A 23,359-nucleotide genomic window follows, 5' to 3' on the forward strand; every position below is an offset into this window, starting at 1 on the left:
TTTTCTTTTTCTTTCTTGGGTACAGAAAGAGCAAATTTGTTATTCTATTTATTTTCTTTATTGTTAAACCTTTTTTGAATTTTTAATTTCTTTTTGAAAATATTTTTTCTTGGGGCGTCAGGGTGGCTCAGTCGGTTGAGTGTCTGCTTCTCTGATGAACATGGGTGCAAAAAGTTTCAACAAAATACTAGCAAATCAAATCCAACAATACATTAAAAGAATTATTCACTATGACCAAGTGGGATTTATTCCTGGATTGCAGGAGTGGTTCAATATCTGCAGATCAATCAATGTGATATACCACATTAATAAAAGAAAGGATAAAAACCATATGATCATTTCTGTAGATGAAGAAAAAGCATTTGATAAAGTACAGCATCCTTTCTTGACAAAAACCCTCAAGAAAGTAGGGATAGAATGAACATACCTCAACGTCATAAAGGCCATGTACTAAAAACCCACAGCTAATGTCATCCTCAGTGGGAAAAAAACTGAGAGTTTTCCCATTAAGGTGAAGAACATGACAGGCATGTCCACTCTCACCACTATTGTTCAATGTAGTACTGGAAGTCCTAGCCTCAGCAATCAGGCAACAAAAAGAAATAAAAGGCATCCAAATTGGCAAGAAAGACGTCAAACTTTCACTCTTTGCAGATGACATGATTCTCTATGTAGAAAACCCAAAAGATTCCACCAAAAAAATTGCTTGAACATGAATTCCGCAAAGTTGCAGGATATAAAATTAATGTACAGAAATCTGTTGCATTTCTATATACCAATAATGAAGCAACATAAAGAGAAATCAAGGAATTGATCCCATTTACAATTGCACTAAAAACCATAAGATACCTAGGAATAAACCTAACTAAAGAGGTAAAATATCTGTACGCTGAAAACTATAGAATGCTAATGAAAGAAATTGAAGAAGACACAAAGAAATGGAAGAACATTCCATGCTTTGGAAGACCAAACATTGTTAAAATGTCTATGCTACCCAAAGCAATCTACACATTCAAGGCAATCCCTATCAAAATGACACCAGCATTCTTCACAGAGCTAGAACAAACAATTCTAAAATGTTTATGGAACCAGAAAAGACCCTGAATAGCCAAAATAATGTTGAAAAGAAAACCAAAGCTGGAGGCATCACAATTCCGGACTTCAAGCTGTTATTACAAAGCTGTAGTCATCAAGATGGTATGGTACTGGCACAAAAAGACACATAGATCAATGGAACAGGATAGAGAACCCAGGAATGGACCCACAGATGTATGGCCAACTAATCTTCAACAAAGCATGAAAGAATATCCAAGGGAAAAAAGTCTCTCAGCAAACAGTGTTGGGAAAACTGGACAGTGGCTTGCAGAAGAATGAACCTGGACCACTTCTTTATACCATACATAAAAATAAATTCAAAATGGTTGGAAGATGGAAGATGTAAGACAGGAAACCATTAAAATCCTAGAGGAGAAAACGGCAGCCTCTTTGACCTCGACTGCAGCAACTTCTTGCTAGACATGTCTCTGGAGACAAGAAAAGAAAATATGAACTACTGGGACCTAGTCAAGATAAAAATCTTCTGCACAGCAAAGGAAACAATCAACAAAACTAAAAGGCAACCGACGGAATGGGAGAAGATATTTGCAAATGACATATCAGATAAAGGGTTAGTATCCAAAATCTATAAGGAACTTATCAAACCCAACACCCAAAAAACCAGAATAATCCGGTGAAGAAATGGGCAGAGGACATGAATAGACACTTTTCCAAAGAAGACATCCAGGTGGCTAAGAGACACATGAAAAGATGCTCAACATCACTCATCATCAGGGAAATACAAACCAAAACCACAATGAAATACCACCTCACATCTGACAGAACGGCTAACATTAACAACTCAGGAAGCAACAGATGTTGATGAGGATGTGAAAAAGGGGAACCCTTTTGCACTGTTGGTGGGAATGCAAACTGGTGCAGCTGCTCTGGAAAACAGTATGGAGGTTCCTCAAAAAGTTAAAAATAGAACTACTCATGACCCAGCAATTGCACTACTAGGTATTTATCCAAAGGATACAAAAATGCTGATTCCAAGGGGCACATGCACCCCAATGTTTATAGCAGCACTATCAGCAATAGCCAAATTATGGAAAGAGCCCAGATGTCCATCAACTGATGAATGGATAAGAAGATGTGAGATACATATACAATGGAAATTATATATACATACATTATATATACATACATATATACATTGTATATGTATACATATACAATGGAAATTGGCAGTCAAATAGAATGAAATCCTACCACTTGCAACAACATGGATGAAGTGAAATAAGTCAGTCAGAGAAAGACAAATATATGATTTCACTCATATGTGGAATTTAAGGAACAAAACATAGGGGCAGAGGAGGAAAAATAAAATAAGATAAAAATAGGGAGGCAAACCATGAGGGACTCTTAACTATAGAGTAAACACAGACGGTTGATGGAGGGGTGAGCTGAATCAGGGTGATGGGTGTTAAAAAGGGCACTTGCTGGGATGAAAACTGGATGTTATAGATAAATGATCAATCACTAAATTCTACTCCTGAAACCAATACTATACTATAAGTTAACTAACTTGAATCCAAATAAAAAATAAATTACTTAAAAAAATTATAACAAATCTGCATTTAAATGCATTTCCATATAAAGAAATATAAATATATATTTTTAAATTGGAAAATATCCTTCATCTTTGCCCCTGTTCTCCTTGTTCGAAGGAATAGTTTTGTAGATGGTAGCTTGTTTCACCCTGGAGCCTGTAGTGGGACGGGTTTATTAATCACTGAATGAATCAGAAGAATCTTTTTATAAACAGTGCTTCACCCATCGGCCTCATGGACCCATGTTAGCAAGGCTTCAGTGTAGCTCTATTTGGTACATCATGACATTGATCCTCATCTCTTACTAGTTAGTATTCCCAACTAGTGCTCTTTTCAAAAGATTATGACCCTATGAGTGGGGTCCAAGGTGGAGCTAAACTGCCTTCTATAAAATTCTGCTTTAGATAAAGCAATGTCCTATGCAAGAGATCAATTGTTCCTAATTCCCTAGAGTTTGACTTGGTTATTATTTGTTTCAATTATGCCCTCCATCATCATACATGTACAGCTCCAAAGAAGCGTCATAATAAAATGAAGGGCAATAGAGCTGGTATTTGGTCCTGTACCAGCACAGCTGGCAGCTGGCGAACATGAAAGGTGATTAAAGGGGTTCTACCCTAGAGAGTCTGCTCTAAACGGGGAATCCTAGGTCTGGATAGCTTTGGACTGTTGATTATAGAAAGGTGATTGATTGCTTTGGACTTCCTATGAAACCAGGGTGACTTTTTTTCCCTGGCATTTGCCATTGAGGCAAGAATGAGGAACAGAAAAAGGATGTCTGCTTAATCTATTATTTGAGGTTATCCAATGGTGCTTCGGCTGGATAATTTTGGCCTACCATTAGGCCTGCTTGACATTCTTTAGAAAAACATGACAGCTCAAATATGGAGTTTCAGCCTCTTGCCTTTGTAGCCTCATATTTGAATCACGTTTCACACAGGTCTCTAGATTTCATGCATTTGAAGTTCGCAAACCAAAATCCTGGAGGGAAGGGCAGATTTTCTAGTACCTTTGCTCCAAGAGACATTTAGCCTATTATTGTTGGGCTCTACAAAGCTTCGTGGGCACCTAATTCCTCCTGGAAGGGCAAGCCCCAGCCTGTGTTTTAGACCGTGATACGCCTTTTGACAGGACAACCCAATTTACTACTTCTCCAAGATGACAAAGAGTTGTCCATAATGGAGCACCCTTGTCCCCGTTCATCCCCCCTCAAAAGAAACATCTTGCTCCTTCCATATTTCTTTTCCTTTTTCAGTTGCTCCCAGGCCTTACTGACTTCTCAGGATTCTAGACATTGTCAGCACATTATGGTTATGACAGAATGTCAATAGTCCTCTGAGACATTGCTGCATGTGCGTTCATCTGCCCATTCTGTCCCAGTCTTGTTTCATCAGTGCTGACGGAGCCATCTCATTTGGAGTGTCCTAACAAGCCCCTGATTCTGCCTCGTCACCTTCAAATCATCCCACATCAGTCTGACAGCACTTTGATTCCTGGTGAATAATTCAGCAGCAGATTCTTTATGTCCAGAGCCCAGCATCACATTAGCAACTGGCTTCAGGGCACCTTATCCTTTTACTTAGTGGACTTTCTAGGGTGACCTGGATGGGAGCTGCCACATAGACAGAGAGGGAGAAGGAAAGAAAGCCTAATTATTCTCACGACTAGAAAACTTTAGGTGGTCCTATTAGTCTTAGATGTAAACAGATGATTTCTGTGAAACCCAGTGAATGTTGGGATCATGTACGAATGGGTGAAACACCTGCGAGTATGGTTCTTGAGATATGATTTATACCTGCAGCCAAATTGGATGATATCTATTCCGTAAACACCTATCACAAAACCGTATGATTGTGGAGGCAGTGACTAAAGGGTGTGTCCCGTCATTGCATTACAATTACAACTTCATACCACTGGTAACACTTTCAGAGACGTGGATACCTCAGGTCCCACCTAGAACATTGCTTGATGGGCTTTTGGGAGCCCAGCAATTGTTACCATCTTTCCTGGGTGAGACAGCTCAGATTTATAGCTGCTAAATGCATTAGGCTCAAGGTGTTTTGTTGATGTTAACATTTGCTGCCATAGTCTAATGCCACATCTTGTTTACAGCCCATAAATTTATGACATAAGGAGACCACTCAGAATTTTGATATATTATGGGGGAAAAAAACACACAGTAATGCCAAACGCGTGAACGGTTTTACATTTCAGACAGATACTTTTACACACCGTTGATTGCATTTTAATATAACAGGGGTTTCATTCTGTTCTGCTGATGGATTCCGATCAGCTCTTGGCACTTAGGAACAGGGAAGTGAATGTTGCACATCTGGGAAAATAAAAGTTTTATTAAAGAAAACATGAGCCAAACAGGTATTTATGGCTGCCTTCACTGTCACCTTAACTGATTAAAGAAAGAGAGAGGCTGGTTCTTTGCTTTCTTTCCCAACAGGATTGCCAAAGTGGTAAGTATTAGACCAGATCTTTTCTCAATAAGTATTTGCTTTTGCTTATCCCTGTACCAAAAACATATTCGTGAATGAACAAACGAAATGTCATAAAAGAAACCTTTGGTTTCACAGTAGCCGGATGCCTTTAGTTTGTGACATTACACGTCTATTACTAAGTGTGCAGTATCTTCTACTGTTTGGATAAGCTTGAGATATGGAGTTAATGACTCTTAGCCTCCGTGAGTCCAACCTAACTAGAGTTGGGTTGGGTCACAGGCATTTGCAAATATGGGGCTTTCTGTCATCCCAGTGAACTTTCTGGATGGGTGGAGGTGGTGGTGGTGGTGGTGGTGGGGCTCCCAATACTTCCTTGAAGGAAAAATTTTATTACTTTCTCACTGTCATTTGCCAGCCAGCAAACCATTGAAAAGTTGGAGCCTTACTATCATCTTGTCATCCCCCTTGCGTTTCCAGGCATGCGTAATAACAGAGCTCTATTCTTACTTGTTACTTTTTGTGCTGAGCCCGTCTGTGATAAAAACCTGTCCTTCCCATGTGGAAGTGGAACCTCTCAAAGACATACTTTTGCTTCCTTTAATATGAATCCCTCTGTGGCTCCCCATTGTAGACTCTGTCCAGTGTGTGGCACACAAAACCTTTCCCAGTCTGGTTCAGCTTTACCTCCTGCTGTTCCCTACCTAACACTAATCCAGCCACACTGGATGTTGGCTGTGTGGTGAACATACCAGGTACTTTACAATTTGCATGCTTGGCTGTTTAATGCCTTCCCCCAACACAAGTCTCTGCATTTAGGAACTTATCTGTCAGTTGCCAAGGCTCCAACTGGTTCTTCCCTCTAACCCCTGGGCAGGCAGGAATTAGAAACTCCCATGTCCCTTTTCACTCAGTAGATAGCATTTGCACATTGTGGTGTGGTTTTATTTGTCATTTCTAACAGATGATGAATCTTTCAAGTTTTATTCTTGTATTTCACTTACAACAATTGGGTGGTGATAGCAGTGGGGGTACAGGGTTTGGAATCAGAAGATCTGGGTTGGAATCCAAACTCTGCTACTTACTAGCTGTGTGACCGTGTGCAAGTTAATTTGCTTTTCTTTGTCTCTTACGGATCACATTTGTTTTTTTTTAATGTTTATTTATTTTTGAGACAGAGAGAGACAGAGCATGAACGGGGGAGGGGCAGAGAGAGAGGGAGACACAGAATCGGAAGCAGGCTCCAGGCTCTGAGCCGTCAGCCCAGAGCCCGACGCGGGGCTCGAACTCACGGACCACGAGATCATGACCTGAGCTGAAGTCGGACGCTTAACCAACTGAGCCACTCAGACGCCCTTTTTTATTTTTATTTTTTAACGTTTATTTATTTTTGAGACAGACAGTCTTACGGATCACATTTGTAAACTGGGGATAAGAGTAGCTATGCAAGATGCCTGATATCAAAATGCCTGAGATATTGTAGGTCACAAACATGCTTGTGGAATTGGAGTGAATGTGTCCTTTGATGAGAGGTATTTTCTTTCTGAAACTGACTAGTCCACGGCACCCTGTCTCCATCACTCTTACGATTTCCATGTGACCTCAAGAGCCTCAAGATCTGAGCTCTCCCCGGAAGTCTCCCTGACAACCATAGTCCTCTAACCTCCTATAACATCCATTCACTGTGTGCTAATAAAGATACTGAAAAATCGCTGCCTGGACTTGTTAATGTTCATATAATACTTGTAGATCTTATCTTCTCATCTAGCTTGGAAGCATCTTAGGGATAGGATCTATGTATCTTTTTGCACCATGGCATCTCTTCTGTTCCATCAAGACATTTTATAAGACAGACACTTGGTTGTTATCTTTGTTAATTTAATTTTTGTTTGCAGTAGGCTTTATCTTTACAGTTGATATGCCCGTGGTGTTAGGACCATTACAGGAGCTGATGCATGCAAAGACCCTCCCTCACCCCTCCGTACCCCTACATCCTCCTCTGCACTATTCTTTGTGAATTCTCACCTTGTTTAGCTGGTGAGAGAAGTGCTGCTGAATACCAATGAAGCCTCTGCTACACATATATAGAAAAATGATGGAAATCCCTCAAGGGCACAACTCATAGAATAAACATGACCACTGTAATGTTCACTGCTGTTTCTTTACAGGCCTGTGTGTGTGTGTGTGTGTGTGTGTGTGTGAAGCTTGTTTTGCTTGTGAGAGTGATCAGGCCATATTAAGCGAAACATCAGAGGAAAGTATAAGAAGAACAACTCTACATCTGATCCTGGGCCCTGCAGTCCAGGCTGGTATTGCCACAGAGTGAACTTTGTCTGTACCTTTCGCTCTTTGTCAGGCTGAGCTGCAGAAGCTCAGACAACAAGCTCTGGAGACCAAGCACTTCATTGAAAAGCAGGAAGTGGAGGAGAGAAAGCTCCTGCGGATCATCGCTGAGGCCGATGGGGAGAGGCTGAGACAGAAGAAGGAATTAGACCAGGTAGGAACATCTCCTCACCAGACCTCATCAGCAAGCACAACTGTGTGATTCAGCTTTTCATGAATCCTCATTCTTTATGCTCTTACATTCTATTTATTGGAAGAACAGCAGCAGCAGAAGATCCGTCTTCTGTTGATTAATTATGAAATATTTGTTCATTATTCAAGTCATATTTATGAGCATTTACTGTCCTCCAGGCACTGGGGATACACTGACCAACAAGAAAATAAGGTCCTTATTCTCAGGGAGCTTACATTCTAGTATAATATAAATGCTCACATATAATTGTAATTAAAAATGGCATAATTCCAGGGCTAGAAACTCAAATGCATAATTAGGGGGTTAGAAACTTACATACTGTCAGGGGCACCTGGGTGGCTTTGTCAGTTAACCATCTGACTCTTGATTTTGACTTGGTCATGATCGCACAGTTTGTGAGATAGGGCCCTGGGTTGGGCTTTGCACTGACAACTCAGAGAAGTCTGCTTGGGATTCTCTCTCTGCCTCTCTGTCTCTGCCCCTCCCCAACTTGTTCTTTCTCTCTCTCAAAATAAATAGTAAAAAAAAAAAAAAAAAAAAAAAAGAAAGAAACTTAAATAAGCTTTCAGAAATTTGGGAGAGTGAAAAAAAGAGAAGTTGACCGGTGTAAGACAGTAAGGAGTGGTGGAAACTGGTAAGAGCTCGCCCATCATAAAGTCATTCAAATTTTAACATTTATAGGGGTTCCTGGGTGGCTCAGTCAGTTAAGCATCTGACTCTTGATTTTGGCTCAGGTATTGATCTCATGGTTTGTGAGTTTGAGCCCTGAGTTGGGCTCTTCACTGACAATGCAGAGCCTGTTTGGGATTCTCTTTATCCCTCTCTTTCTGCCCCTCCCCCATTCATGTGCACACACGCGCGTGTTTTTTCTCTCTCTCTCTCTCTTTCTCTCTCTCTCTCTCTCTGTCAAAATAAACAAATACACTTAAAAATTTAATATTTATAAAATAATGGGTTGGGAAAAAACCAAACTGATGGACCAAGAATTAATTGGATGATGATGATGATTGATGATTTGTTGTACCCTTTCTCTTTCCAAAGGGACTGCAAATGCATGGAAGGAGCCCAGTGTTGACTGTCTAGCAGGGTCTTTCCAGTGCCCTGCCCACTGGGTACCTAGCATACAGGGGCATTTGAGACATCTTTGACAGAATGAAAGAGGCTGCCATAATGTAAAGTGAGACTTTTTGTTCCCTGACAGCCATGCCTTTCCTGATTTTTCTAGGTCATCAGCGAGAGAGATATTCTCGGGTCTCAGCTTGTCCGGCGCAATGACGAATTGGCTTTGCTCTATGAGAAGATCAAGATCCAACAGTCCGTGCTGAATAAAGGCGAGAGCCAGTACAACCAGAAGGTGGAGGACATGAGAATTCTCAAACTTGAGATTAAGAAACTTCGCCGGGAAAAGGGGATTCTTGCCAGGAGTGTGGCAAATGTTGATGAACTCAGGTAATAGAAGACCTTTCAGAGCTGAGGGCACAGTAGCCTGAGGGGAGCTCCTGAAATGACCTTATGTTCATGCTTGTGTGTCATGGAAAGTCTTTCTCAAGTTGTACAAAATAATTTTTTATATGATGACATTATTAACGAATAATGAGAACAGCTTTTCCATAATTCAGAATCTATGTTGTGCCCATTCTATGTCACAAAAGAATGGACTCATTTCCTCTCAGGGAAATATAAGTGAGGGCAAAAAGATTTTTTTAGAAATGTATTCTGGATTTAAAAAAAAAGGAATTTGAAAACAGACCACAGACAAACTAGTTACAATGCAGAAAATAATTTCCCCCAATGAGCTGTTTAGACTTCCTTTAAGAAGGCAGTGTGCAAGCAATGGATCAGCAACATTTACATTCGGTCCTGGGAACATTTGCACATCTTTTTTCTTGGAATTATATACAGAATGAAAAGAAGAGAAAAATGTAATTTTATCACGATTTGAAAAACTCTGTTTCCTTAGAAGGCAGCCAAATTTTATGTCTCACTCTTGATTTATCTTCCGCAGCTTTTACTTTAGCTTAGTGTGCCTTCTTCTTGCCTTAAATCTTACATTATACAAGATCTACTTCCCCTTTGGGAAAACATCACCATGTTTTATATAGGCAATTGCAGGAAACCAAATAAGAGGACTGGTGTTGTTTCAGTAGCTATCCTTATTCCCCCCAGACTTGTAGATGAACAGTATCCTTGACCACCTTGGGACAAGGACACGGTTTGCATCTGCTTCTTAAATGAATTAAGTTAGAAGATAGTTTTGATATTTAGATGCAGTGAGTATATTCAGGAATAGCAAGAGAAGTTGCCACTATCCAGGATGGATCAATACTTTTTATTTTTTATTTTTTAGAGTTGCTCGTATTTCAGGTGATGAAAGTAGCGCAAATTCATTGTAGAAAATGTGGGAAATGAAGCAAAAATATAAAGAAGGGATTAGAAAATCACTCATAAGTTTACTAACCAGAGATACCAACCATTGACATTTCGAAGACAAATGGATTCGTTCTAAGTAGCTATTGAATGATCTCAAAGATCATCACTAAACTTGCCAGCCATGAGTTATTTTTGTTATATACACAAAGGACCAAATTCTACCCATTCCTTGTCAGTATGACTGGTTTGTTGGTAATAGATTTTATTTTTCTTTTCAATGGGAGGACAACTTGGGAAAGATATTGGAGGCAAGCAGGCATGAATTCCAATCTCAGACTTGCCACCCACAAGCTGTGTGACCTTGGGCAAATCATTACACTTCTCTGAGCTTTAGGCTTGTAGTTAAAATTAAACACGGAAACAAACACAATGTGCCTAGCGCAGGGTCTAGTACAAAATAAGCTGTCAGTGACAGTAGCTAATACTCCTGCCCTCCTGTCTGACGGCGCTCTAGATAATCGAAGTGTTAAAAATATGCTTTTAATTCTAAGCAGCTTGTTCTGAGCTCCCTGTTGAGTGAACATCGTGCAGTTAATTCTAATGGTTTGTCTTGCTAATGAGGGGAAGTTGTATTATTGGTTTAAATGAAGCAATTAAGTAAAAGAGATGGCTTGGTATTAGTAATCTGCACACCCACAGCAGACGAGGACAGATAATAATATCCTTGTTGCCCGTATCAGTGTGAGTGTTTGCTTCTTCTCCGCCCCCCCAGCAAAGCGTCTTGTTCAATAGGGTGGCAGCCAGCTCACAGGGTACTGCGAATGGCTATCGCACAGTACCTATTAGCTGGAGATTTCTGCAGTTTGGAGAAGTAGGTTTGAGCCAGAGCTAGCTCTTCAGGACCGTTGCAGCCATCTGTGTAGTTGTGGAACATGAAATAAAATATCACTCCCAACTCGGTGTTTCTCAATCCTGGCTGTACCTTAGAATTACCAGGAGGACTTTAAAACCTATGAAACCTGGGGCGCCTGGGTGGCTCAGTGGGTTAAGCGTCTGACTGGCTCAGGCCATGATCTCATGGTTCGTAGGTTCGAGCCCCGCGTCGGACTCTGTGTTGCCAGCTTGGAGCCTGCTTTGGATTCTGTGTCTCTCTCTCTATGCCCCTCCCCTGCTTGCACTCTGTCTCTGTCTCTCAAAAATAAATAAACACTAAAAAAATTAAAAAAAACACAACAACAACTATGAAACCCAAGTAACATGCTAGATGAATTAAGGCAGAATTCCTGTGGGATTTGGTCTAGGCAAAGGTAGGTTGTAAGGCTCCCCCAGGTGATTCCAGGGTGTAGGCGGGTACAATGCACCGCCCTGATTGGTGTCAGGTTAACACCGGAGCCTCAGTGTCTTGCAGTCAGGTGCTGTATTTTGAAGCAGAACATAAAAGATATATTGTTCTTTATATGGAGATATTTAGAAGCATTGAAAGGTATATTAAAATTCTCATAATTTACTTCCTCCCTGTTCTTTCCATACACTTCTAAATTCTTTGGGTATTCAGAATCATGATTCTGAAGCTCTGGTCCTTTCATTAAAGAAAAAGCTGGAGTCTGCTCTCTGTAGGGATTGGTAACATCTGTGTCTGGCTCAGATTGGGGGCTGGTCTTGGTTCGCAGAAGTCTCCCTCATTCCAACTTTTTATGTAAGACGTAGTGTGTAGATAGCCACATAAAGACATGATTTTCAAATGGGAGGAGAATTTCTCTGCAAAAGAAAGTTCATCTTTTTCAGGCAGGAGTTTTTTCACATGCAAAGAGAATTCTTGAAGGAGAGGACGCGATGCCGAGCCCTGGAGGAGGAACTGGAGAACCCCATGAACGTGCACAGATGGAGGAAGCTTCAGGTAACACCTGGCAGAGCTTTCCTCTCTTCCCTGAATCTCTTCTTCTGCCCTGCAAGGTGTCCTAGCTAAAGCACAGTAAGAAGCTTGGTTTTATTTAATCCTATGCAAATTGTTACCTAACATGTAAGGCTGGATCGAATGTCAGTTGGGTTGTTCCAAACCCAGATAGTTTACTTGGGTTTTGTTTAAAAAGTCTTGGAATAGGGGGTCTGTGTGGCTCAGTTGAACACTCAGCTCTTGATCCTGGGGTCGTGGAATCTAGTGTTGTGTCAGCCTCCGCACTGAACATGGAGTCTGCTTAAGATTCTCTCTCTCCCCTTCTCCCCCTTTCCCTGACCCTATCTCAAAAAAAAAAAAAAAAAAAAAAGTCTTGGACAAAATCCCTTCTGTTTCAAGAAAACCCAGGGAAAGATGTGAACTTGCCTCACCAATTGACATTTTTCTTGTTAAAGTAGTTTTGGTCAACCAGTTATCCTGAGGCTGCCTGTCTTGGATTGGTAATTGCCTTTAGCTATATTGGCCACAAGCGTCTATGCTGTCTTTCAGTTGGTCTTTGCATTCTTTGATTTCCTGCAGGAAATAAGGCCTTTTTTTTTTTTTTTTTTTTTGAAGGACTAGCATTGTGTTAGCCAAACCCTTTCTCTTAGGATCTGGGGACATAGCTGAAGTCTCACTGTCAGGTGACGAATAACAAACCTCATATTTTATTTTATGATTTCCTGATAGATGTTCCCACCAGCCTTGCAGATAACAGTTAAAGACAAGCTCTGCTTTATTCAAGGAAAAGACGGCCATCTCTTATGGTTGTACCCAGCCACGTGGGTGCCAGGAGGGGCTTGGGCTACACGAACAATTAGGGTTTGGGAAGGATACCAGTACACGATGTAAGAAAGAGCAATCAGCCAAGTCAGTTTTTCGTTTTCATTTCTATTTTTTTTTCCTTTTAATGAAGAAACCATTAAAGATAATGCATTATAAATTGTTAGGTAAACATGAGGCCTGAATTTTAACAACATCTAGTCTTGCCAGATGAATGTGTGCCAAATCTAGTCCCAGTTTGTGGATATCAGTTGGCACTGCTTAGTATTTCTTAAGCAAAGTCAAAGTCAGTGAAATGTTTTCTCCCCACCTCTTCTCGACCCTCATTTATTCCTCTTTAAATGCCAAGAGTGGTGTCATTTACTAAACTAACAATAATATGGATGTGTCTGGGGAAGTAGAGCTAAAGACTTAAAATTCATTTACTGTCACATTAGTTTATTCCATGTGTTTTCAAGCAGATCTTTAAAGTTTCCAATTCCATGTCAATTTCTATTTAAAAATTAGAAAATATTGGGGAGGCAGATGAAAATATTTAGCTGCTAGATTAATTCAAAATGTCAGTACAGTTGAAAGCAGAGCTTTGGCTCAAAGTCGAGAAGACAGATTATTAATTTATAATTGTAGAGTTTGTTCGAATTTGTACAATTCAAAGGTGCATCAAACCTTTACGGATTGATAACCCTATTTGAGAGCTAAATGCCCTGGTCGTGTTTTGCTGCCAATGATTAGCAGAAGTCTATGTCCTAGAAACCTTCCCCATCTTAGGCTATAATGAATCTTCTTGTTGGCAATTACCAAAGGAGAATCCTGAGTTTGAATACATTAGGGAACCCTGTCTCATTCATTTGGAAACAGAGGGCATAGGAAGAAAAGCCTCAGAACATAGTAATGAAGAACCACAGGCTTTAGAGCCAGGCATGTCTGGGCTTGAATCCAGCTCTGACCCTCACCGGTATGGGTAAATGACTTAATCCTCTGAGCCTCAGTTCCCTTATCTGTAAAAGGGGAAGACTAATACTGTCTCTTAGGACTGTCATGTGCCTAAAATTTGATACTGTACAAAAAGCACTTAGCATGGTGTCTGGATGGTGGCAAAGAATCAGGTAAAATGCACGGTAGCTATCATTATTGTTATTATTAGTATTATCCCACTGGTGGAATAAACATATTTGCTGTCCACTTGTTGGCTAACTAGAGCCAGTAGATAAGACATTAGCTAAGCTTCAATCTTCTTTGATGGCCGTTGCCATCTGTTATGCTTTCTTAGTTTTTTGGTTCTAATTCTCTCTGAGTTGGGTCTGCAGGTTTGCAATAAATTTTAACAAAACAATAATTATTTTACACAGGGACCTCAGTGCTTTGAACTAATGATAGCTCAGCTGCTTTATTTTGTTCCCTTTGAACAGGCCAGTGACCCCAGTACCTATGAGCTGATACAGAAAATTCATACCCTGCAGAAGCGTCTCATCAGCAAGACAGAAGAGGTGGTTGAAAAAGAGCTGCTCCTGCAGGTAGTACTTTCGTTTTCTGTACTCACTGAGCAAGCATGTTTTCTGGGCATCGCCATCTCCAGGACTGTTTTTCGAATTGGCTAGTTGGCAGCATCGCATGCCCCATTTTTAACTGTAGATGGCAACAGTGACTCACACACAGAGAACAAACAACATGATTAATTGCTCTTTTATGCTGCCATCACTGATATTTCAAGAATTCTGGAAAATTAAGTTGGGTAATGTGAGCTTTTATCCCTCACTTCTCTACAGTTTTATTTGTCAGATTCTTTTAAATACTTTTCTTTATATCTTCATATAATGGAAAATGCTATGATTTTGATTTTGAAAATAAGCTTTCACATAGAGCGCAGATGATCTGTCCTCTTGAAGATTTGTGAGATGCACTGGAAGGAAAGACTTCTTTTTGTGAATTGTATGCAATCAGTTATTCTGGAGCAATCAGGAATGGTAGCATCCTTTCAGGCCTGTGTCTTTGCGAGAATAAGCCGTCACCACCATTATCACCACCATGCCAAATACCGTGCGGGTGGCTTTCCCTACTGGTCTCGGTTCCTTTTCACAGTTTGGGGGCATGGGAGTGGGTCTTATCACCCCCAATCAGCAGATGAGGAAGCCGGGCTCCCAGAATTCAGTGTGGACAAGAATGTTAGCTCCGGTGTTTGGTGGGCTGAGTTGAATCCTGTCTTTGCCAATTTGCAGCTGCATGAGGGTAACCTCTCTGCACCTGGGATTCTTAACCCGTGTTATGGGACAATAACAGAACCTGTGGAAAGGGATGTTGTGAAGATGGAAAGAGCTTAGTATTCTGCTTGGCACATAATGTCTAATGGACATTGGCAATTATTCTTATTATTTCTAATTCCAAAGCCTGTAATCTTAACTGCTGGGTTACCATTAGTAAGAGCAGGAACTTCTGTACGTGAGCAAGGGGTGTTTGCCCCTTCTCTTTTACACTTTACCTTAAAAAAGACATTTTCCCTGAAGTTGGGTATATGGTAAGTAGCTTTCCAGAACATAGCTATGCTGAGTGGCCCATGGGAGACAGTCCTCTTTCTTATAGATGAGACTTTGGAGTCAGAAAGATCTGGTCTTGAATCAGCTCCAGTGCTTTGTATCACATGACTCGGGAGACTTACACAAATTCTCCAAACCTCAGTTTCTCCATCTGTTAAATGGGGACAATAATACTGAATTTCATTATGGGAGGAAGATACTCTCATTAGAGTATACAACTTAGAAATCCTGTTGTGAGGGTAACCACTTAGTGCATGGGCACTGGGGTCTGGCAGGCAGTCCGGGCTCTAAGCTGTGACTCCACAAATGAAGCCACAGTCCCGTCCCAAGGCCACACAACTGGGAAGTGGCAAAGTGGGGACTCAAACTAGACAGTCACCTCCAGAGCCCACACTTTCTACCACTGCATTACTTTGCCTCTCTTATTACTGCCTTGTTGGTTTTAAAAAGATTTTGTGTTTGCCAAACCTCTGTGTTGTAAGCTTGTTTCGTATTTCATTGACTGCTCTAATTTTATTATTTCTTTCCTTCTATGGGCTTTGGATTTATTCTGTTCTTTTTCTACCTTCTGAAGACTGATGCTCAGCTCACTAATGTTAAATCTACTTTTCTATTAGAAGCATTTACAGCTATAATACGTCTTCTAAATGATTTCTTGAGTTCCTCCCCACAGGTTTTGAGATACGGCATTTTCATTTTCATTTAGTTCTAAATATTTTCTGTTTTCAGAATTATTTCAGAATTATTTCTCCTTCGAGAGTAGTCTTAAAAAGTAGACACTATTCCTCCTGTGGTAATGAAAAGTACAACTTTAAATTTCCAGATATACATACAGTTAAGTTATCTTTTAGTTACTGATTTCTCACTTTTTTTGCATTGTGGTCTGTATTCTTTTTTTTTTTTTTAAATTTTTTTTAACGTTTATTTATTTTTGAGACAGAGAGAGACAGAGCATGAACGTGGGGAGGGTCACAGAGAGAGGGAGACACAGAATCTGAAACAGGCTCCAGGCTCTGAGCGGTCAGCACAGAGCCCGACGCAGGGCTCGAACCCATGGACCGTGAGATCATGACCTGAGCCGAAGTCGGACGCTTAACCGACTGAGCCACCCAGGCGCCCCTGTGGTCTGTATTCTACTGATTCTTTGGAATTTGTTGAAACTTGCTTTTGTGACCAGCTAAGGTGGTCAGTTTTTGTAACTGAAGCCTGTGTGCTTGAAAGGGTGATGTACTCTCTAAAGGTTCAAGATTCAGGAGTCTCTATGATGTTTATCAGATCAGCCTTCTTTTTATTTATTTTTATTTTTTAAATGTTTATTTATTTATTTTTGAGAGAGAGAGACAGAGCACAAGCAGGGGAGAAGCAGAGAGAGAGGGAGACACAGAATCCCAAACAGGCTCTAGGCTCCGAGCTGTCAGCAGAGAGCCTGACACGGGGCTCGAACTCACAAACCGTGAGATCATGACCTGAGCTGAAGCTGGATGCTCAACCAACTGAGCCACCCAGGCTCCCCAGATCAGCCTTCTTAATTGCATTGTCCAGATCTGTATCTTTCCTAATTTTTTTTGTCTGCATAATCAATGAAAGAAAGTTTAGAGATTTGTCTATTTCTCACTTTTTTTCTTTGCTTTAAGTATATTTTACATTACGTTCATAAGTTGAGTAAAAGGTTGCAATTGTTATTGCTCCCTGGTGAATTGTTCCTTTAATATTGTGCAAGAACCTTCCTCAATCCTTAGTACTTTTACTTAAAGAATTGTCTGATATTAATTTAGCTCTACCTGGGGTGTTTGTGCATACGGTCTCTATACTTTTAAACTTTTGGTGTCTTTATATTTTAGGTGAGTCTCTTGTAATTAAAAAATTTTTTTTAAATGTTTATGTATTTTTGAGAGAGAGAGAGCGCAAGAGAGCGAGTGGGAGCAGAGGAGGGGCAGAGAGAGAGGGAGACAAAGAATCTGAAGCAGGCTCCAGGCTCTGAACTGTTAGCACAGAGCCTGATGTGAGGCTTGAACCCATAAACTGTGAAATCATGACCTAAGCTGAAATCCCACGCTTAACTGACTGAGCTACCCAGGGGCCCCTCTTATAATTAAAAAAATTGAATCTGATATACAGTAAAACCTTGGAGCATAATTCGTTCTGGAAACATGCTTATAACCCAAAGCACTCGTATATCAAAGCAAATTTCCCCATAAGAAATAATGGAAACACAGATGATTCATTTTACAACCCAAAAATTTTCATATAAAAATGATTACAATACTGTAATATAATATAAAATAATAATGAAAATACATAATATAAAGAAAAATAAACAAATTAACCCACACTTAACTTTGAAAGCCTTTGTGGCTGGTGTGAGGGAAACAAGAGAGAGGAGGGTTATTGTGTAGGACAACTTTCACTATCACTAACGGAATCACTGTTGGCTCAATGGAATCTTTTTCTGTATGGGGGCCATCGTATACACACTTACACGAATGTCAACAATAGTACAGTATTAATAAACTCGTCATATACTGTATTTAACGTAACTGGCAATAAGGCAGCAGAGGAAAGGGGCTCTATGTGCTGGAAGCCTGACTTAGAATGAAGAAAGCATTCCTAAGCTTACTCTTGGATGGACAAACAAAGGACTGTCCATAGGTGCTTTGAAGTGGCAAAAAATACACTAGTGCCAGTTGTGGGCACCTTCCAATATTTTGAAAAATCACTGATTTTGGAAAAACACCACAGCCTAAGACTGAGCATCTGAGTATGGGAGATGATCACCCACAATCCTGCAGAGAGAGAGAGAGAGAGAGAGAGAGAGAGAGAGAGAGAGAGAAGAGCCATTGGCTCAGAAGAACCATTGTGATCATGTGACATTCGGTGTCACATACTGCTCACATTGCAAGACATCGCTTGTTTATCAAGTTAAAATTAAAAAGTTTTAAATTTGCGGAATACTAGCAGAACAAGTTACAATCCAAAGTTTTACTATATTTGTCTTTTGATTGGTACATTTAATCCAGATAATTATTGATAATTTTAGGTTTATTTCTACCTACTTATTTTCTATTATTTACCCTGATTATTATTATTATTTTTTTGGTTTGAAAAAGGTCTGTTCCTGCTTTCTATTGGATTGAGTTTTCTTTATCCCCTCTTTTTTCCCTCTGCTGGTTACTTCTCTCTCCTCATTACTCCCTACTCTCCTTTTCCTGGTTTATCTATTTATTTTTTCTGAATTGCTGCCACCACTGAATGTAATTCTCATTTTCTGTTTCATGAATTTCCTCAAAAATTGAGCATGCGTAGAGGACGTTAAATCTAAACTAATCTAAAGTTGATCCATATGTTTATTCCTAACAATACAAGGACCGGGAGTGCTTTAATGCTAAATACTCACTCCAGTTCTGCCAGCATTAGCCAGAATCATGATTTTATAGAGTCAATGAATACTTATTCAGATTTACCAAGGTGTTTACCAGTTTGGTTTTTTTAATTTTTAAAAAGTATTTATTTATTTTGAGAGAGGGGCGGGTGAGGAGGGGCAGAGTGAGAGGAAGCAAGAGAGAATCCCAAGCAGTGCAGAGCCCGATGTGGGGCTTGATCTCATGAACTGTGAAATCATGATCTGAACCAAAATCAAAAATCGGATGCTTTACTGACTGAGTCACCCACCCTTTTAAAAAAAAATTTAAGTAAGCCCTTTGCCCAATACGGGGCTTAGACTCAGGACCCCAAGATTAAGAGCCACATGCCCTACTCACTGAGCCAGTTAGGCACCCCCTGTTCTTTTGTTTTCTATTTCTTCATATCCTCAGTTCCTTTCCTCAAGTTTCCATCTCCTTTTGGAGCCTTTCATAGTTATTTCAGTGATACATTTTTCAGAGGTGAACACTCTCCTTTGCTCATCTGAAAATGTTTTTATTTTGGCCATACTTATAACTGATGGAGTCCAAATTCTGTTTTCTGTGTGTACTTTGAAGCTGGACAGCCTTTGTGTTGGTTTCTAGCAATGGCATTGAGAAGTCTGCTATTAGTCTCATTATTCTCAATCCTCTTCAGGCATTTTGTCTTTGCTTCTGTTTGGTTGCTAGTGCTTCCCATTGTCTTTGGTGTCCTGGAGTTTTGCACAATGCATTTGGTATGAATTTGGTTTTGATGACAGTGCTTAGGACTTGCTCTATTTCCTGAATCTGAATCTGTCTTTGAATAGTGTCTCCTTTATCTTCTTTATTCACCCCTTCTGGAACTCTTACCACATATAGGTTGGGTTTTCTCATTCTTTCTTCCTTATCTACTGGCCTCTTTGATATTTTTCTTCTCTTTATCTCTTATGTTACTTTTTCTCAGCTTTATCTTATTATGCACTAAGGTGTGCTTCTCTGCTAATAGCCAATTGAACAAGACTTGTTTTCACTAAATTTATTTTTATTTTCTAGAGGTTTTTTTCCCATATGACTGGTCTTTGTTGATAGTGTCTTGATTTTTCTTATGTTTTTTGTTCCTTCCTTTATGTCTTCAAATAATTTAAACATTTATTTTATAGTCTTTATCTGATTGTTCTATAATTTTAAGGCCTTGGAGATCTTTGCTATTGTTTATTATAACTGCTGACTTTAATTCATGATGGATCTTTTTCTCTTTGTGTTGTAATTTTGGATTGTGGACTCATTTTCAGAAAAGCTTTATAGGATTCAGGAATGGTTCAGGTTAAGGGTATGCCCTTTCATTTGTTTCTGCCAGGTACCCTAGAAGTGATGAGTTGCTTAAGATATTTTTTTATGTTAAAATCTCACCTTGGGACTTCCTGGACTATTTGGTTCATGTATATTAGAACCCCAAACTCTTGTGAAGGAAGAGCCATGGATATAAGTTCTTGAGACAGCCAACATTTTTTTCCCCACTCAAAGCCCAGGAGAGATTGTTAGGTTTCTTTGTGGTCTTACTGTGCCAGTGGGTGGATTTCTATCTATTGTCTCTTTTCACTGAGGGTGTAATGCTGTTTAGTCCCTAACTTTATGTGGAGATGTCTCAGTACCAGTTACCCACTTCACACAGGCCTAGCACCACATCTTTTATCCTTTTATGGCCATTAAAACCCAAGCCCGTTGTTCAGTGAGTCCAGCCACTTGTCCCACTCAACCCCCAAGAGGTAGCTGCCCTTATATGCAGTTCACCCTCTGAATTTGACACCCGAGGATCAGACTACTTGTAAACTCCATTTGGTGATCGAAAGAATGTGTTGTTTTACTCAGCAGGTCTAATGCTTTGTGGACTTTAGCTTTCAGTCTGCCATATTGTCATAAATAGAAGTTTCTTGTTTTCTCTAATCCCTAGTTTTTTAGCCATAAAATGGGGACTTTTACCCCATTTTATCCCAGTACTTACCCACAGAATTGAATGTGTGAAGTATATAAAAAGATTTGCCAGTATGCTTGGTTATCCTGAACAATGTTCTCATTAACATTATTATTATTAGTAGTATTAGTACTATTAATATTATTAATCACAAAATAGTTTTTTACAGTTCTCCAAAGTTTAACATCCAGCCTCACTGCTTTTTATTCAGTTCCTCATTTAATCTTTCTTTTGGATGGTTGGGTTGCCCTGTGCCTGCTGCAAGTTTCCTTCTGGGGCTTGCACATCTCCAGACAACATGCTTTATTATCTTGGGGAAGCCCCAGGTGCTCCACCGGATTTGACAGTTGCTCAGTTTCATCTGTTTTATTAAATTATTTGAGAAATTCTCTGCACTTAGAACATTTTACAATTAGAAAGATTTTTGGTTGAATTCTTCTGAGTCTCAGAACATTTGTTAAATGACTATTTAATCTGTTGCATGGTGATGAAGAGACCCCATCATTTACCAGCAGCAGATAAGATAGAAGCCTACTTACCCCCAATAGACTGTGAGTTCTTTGAGGAAAGTCACTTGGTAATTTATCTCTTTAACCCCAGTGCCTGATATGGTAGCAGGACACACAGGAAGTGCTCAATAATGACGGACAGGCCTGCTGCCTGGACAAGTCCTACTCAGCCTTTAGGCCTCAACTTAAATGGTGTTTCTTCAGGGGGGCCCTCTTCCTATATTATGTCTCCTGGTACAGGTTACCATATTTTGACTTCTCTTTCATGCCCTCATTACATTTGTAATTAACAAAATAATTATAATTTTGTGTTTAATGACTCCTGCTGGACCGTAAGATTCACAAAGGCAGTGCCTGTGTCTGTCTTGACGATCATTTCATTCCTAGTTCCTTGCCCACAGATAAATAGTTGTTTAGTGACTGATTAAATGTTGGAAGAATGGTGGTCCTTCAGTAAATGGTATGTCTTGTAGCCATTTAACTTCTGTCTTTGAGCTCTGACAGGTTATAGGAATTATTCTTCTTATTTGCCTTTGCATTTTTGTTACTAACTTCTAACTTTGGAGGATCCTAGTATTTACTCTGGGTTTATGGATCTATACACTTGATGCAAACTGTCAATGTCCTTTCTGTGTGCCAAGGCATGCTGATTCATGGGGTGTGCTCGAAGTTCTCCCCTTGCTCAGGGTTAAGGTGAAAATTGTTCTTGAGCTTGACTTTACAGCTTCAGTGATAAGATGAAGAAGTCTGTATTCTTTCCAGAATTGGAGTCTAAGTTGTAAATGTGAGGAATTTCTTTTCTTTTGCCCACCAGTCTACTCTCCTCTTCAACAAAGCAAGGGCAATGCAAGCATACCTGAGATGTGCCGCCTCCTGGTGGCCTCTTCTTTCTGTTTTTAATGCATTTATTCCTCATTTATTCTGAATCCCTTGTGTTAATGACTTCTTTAAAAAACAAGAAAAGCATCTGGAGGCTTAGGCAGGCATCCATGTCATGAGTAACTGCTATCCATTACCCAAGTATTAGTGCATCATCATCACCACCATCATCATCATCAAGATGGGATTCCAATTAACGGTATACAGCATGACAGCATTACAGTAGGAAGCTCTAACCTCTTGCCAGAGGCACTTAAACACACAAGAAACATACACAGCATTTGGAACTTGTTTTTTCCAAGTGTTTAAAGATCGAGTAGCAAGCTCAAATATACCCACCCTTAGGGCCAGTAACAAGAAAGAGCAAAGTAAAACTGTGTGTCGTGATCAGAAATGGCAACATGAAATGGACAAGGGCCTCAGAATCAGAGGCAAAAGGGAGTGGGGGGGACTGCAGTGCATGAGGGGCTGTGGGTGCCATCTCTAGGAAGCAGCCTCACCCCACCCTAGTTAGTTGCGTTCTCATGTCATCAGATCTTTAATTTTTCAAGAATAACTTGAAATGTAGATTTTTATGCTCCCTATACTGAGTTTCAATGTTGGAAACTTTAGAACATTGTATGGTCTTCCCAGAAATGCATCTGCCAACCACCCTTGACCCACAGGAGGCTGGTTTGCAACCTCTAGCTTCAAGGCCCAGGGGAGATAGAGATTTAAAGGAACAGCAGCAGCACAATCAACTTTACTTGCTTCAGTATCTTTGATTTAGTCCTTTGTCATGATTCCCTGATGGAAGTACAGAGCATAAGAATCAAAAGGTAAAGCGGAGATGAGGAGGGAGGAGGAGAGGCTCCAGGTAGTTTGCAGTGATGGACAGTCAGAAGTGAATGAGGCTGGGTTTCTTCCAAGAAGGCAAGCAAAAAGGTGGAGAAACCTGGGGTGTGTTTGTGGGGCAGTCATGGATGGGATTAATGAAGATGGACCTCCTTAAGATGTCTTTTCCCCTGCTGCTAATGTCTCTCAATTTTTTTTTACAAGCTTTTCTAAAACAGAAAAGGTATTCTGTGAATTATTAAAAAGACAAAGGGTTGCCTCCTGACCTCCCGATGCACAGGCGGCAGATGTATTTCTGGCATCCATTCAACTAACAGTTACTGAGAGCCGTCTACGTGCCAGGGCACCTGGGGTTCCAGGGTTCCTCTTTATCTTGGTCTTGGAAGACCTTGTGGCTCTGCAACCACAGTGCAGTGTGAAAAGGGCTGTGATTCTGTACAGGATGCTATGGGACTCTGGGAAAAAAACCTTTGGTGTGGTCAGGGGTCTCAGTGTGGATTCCCCAAATCAGAGACTGAGACAGGGCTTGGGTTTCGG

The 23,359-nt window shown here is 40.2% G+C and overlaps 1 protein-coding gene across 4 annotated transcripts in view; it reads left to right on the plus strand.

Annotated features, from left to right (window-relative positions):
• Window positions 1-23,359, plus strand: part of CFAP58 (cilia and flagella associated protein 58) — a 105,974-nt gene that overhangs the window by 40,427 nt on the left and 42,188 nt on the right. For all 4 annotated transcript variants that reach the window (XM_042908664.1, XM_042908666.1, XM_042908667.1 and 1 more), the window contains exons 12-15: window positions 7,452-7,592; window positions 8,857-9,080; window positions 11,787-11,898; window positions 14,127-14,231. In XM_042908664.1, the coding sequence (XP_042764598.1) occupies window positions 7,452-7,592; window positions 8,857-9,080; window positions 11,787-11,898; window positions 14,127-14,231 (582 nt within the window). The remainder of the gene's footprint in view (window positions 1-7,451; window positions 7,593-8,856; window positions 9,081-11,786; window positions 11,899-14,126; window positions 14,232-23,359) is intronic.

This window comes from Panthera leo, chromosome D2, assembly GCF_018350215.1.
Source record: "Panthera leo isolate Ple1 chromosome D2, P.leo_Ple1_pat1.1, whole genome shotgun sequence".
In the NCBI taxonomy this organism is placed as follows: domain Eukaryota; kingdom Metazoa; phylum Chordata; class Mammalia; order Carnivora; family Felidae; genus Panthera; species Panthera leo.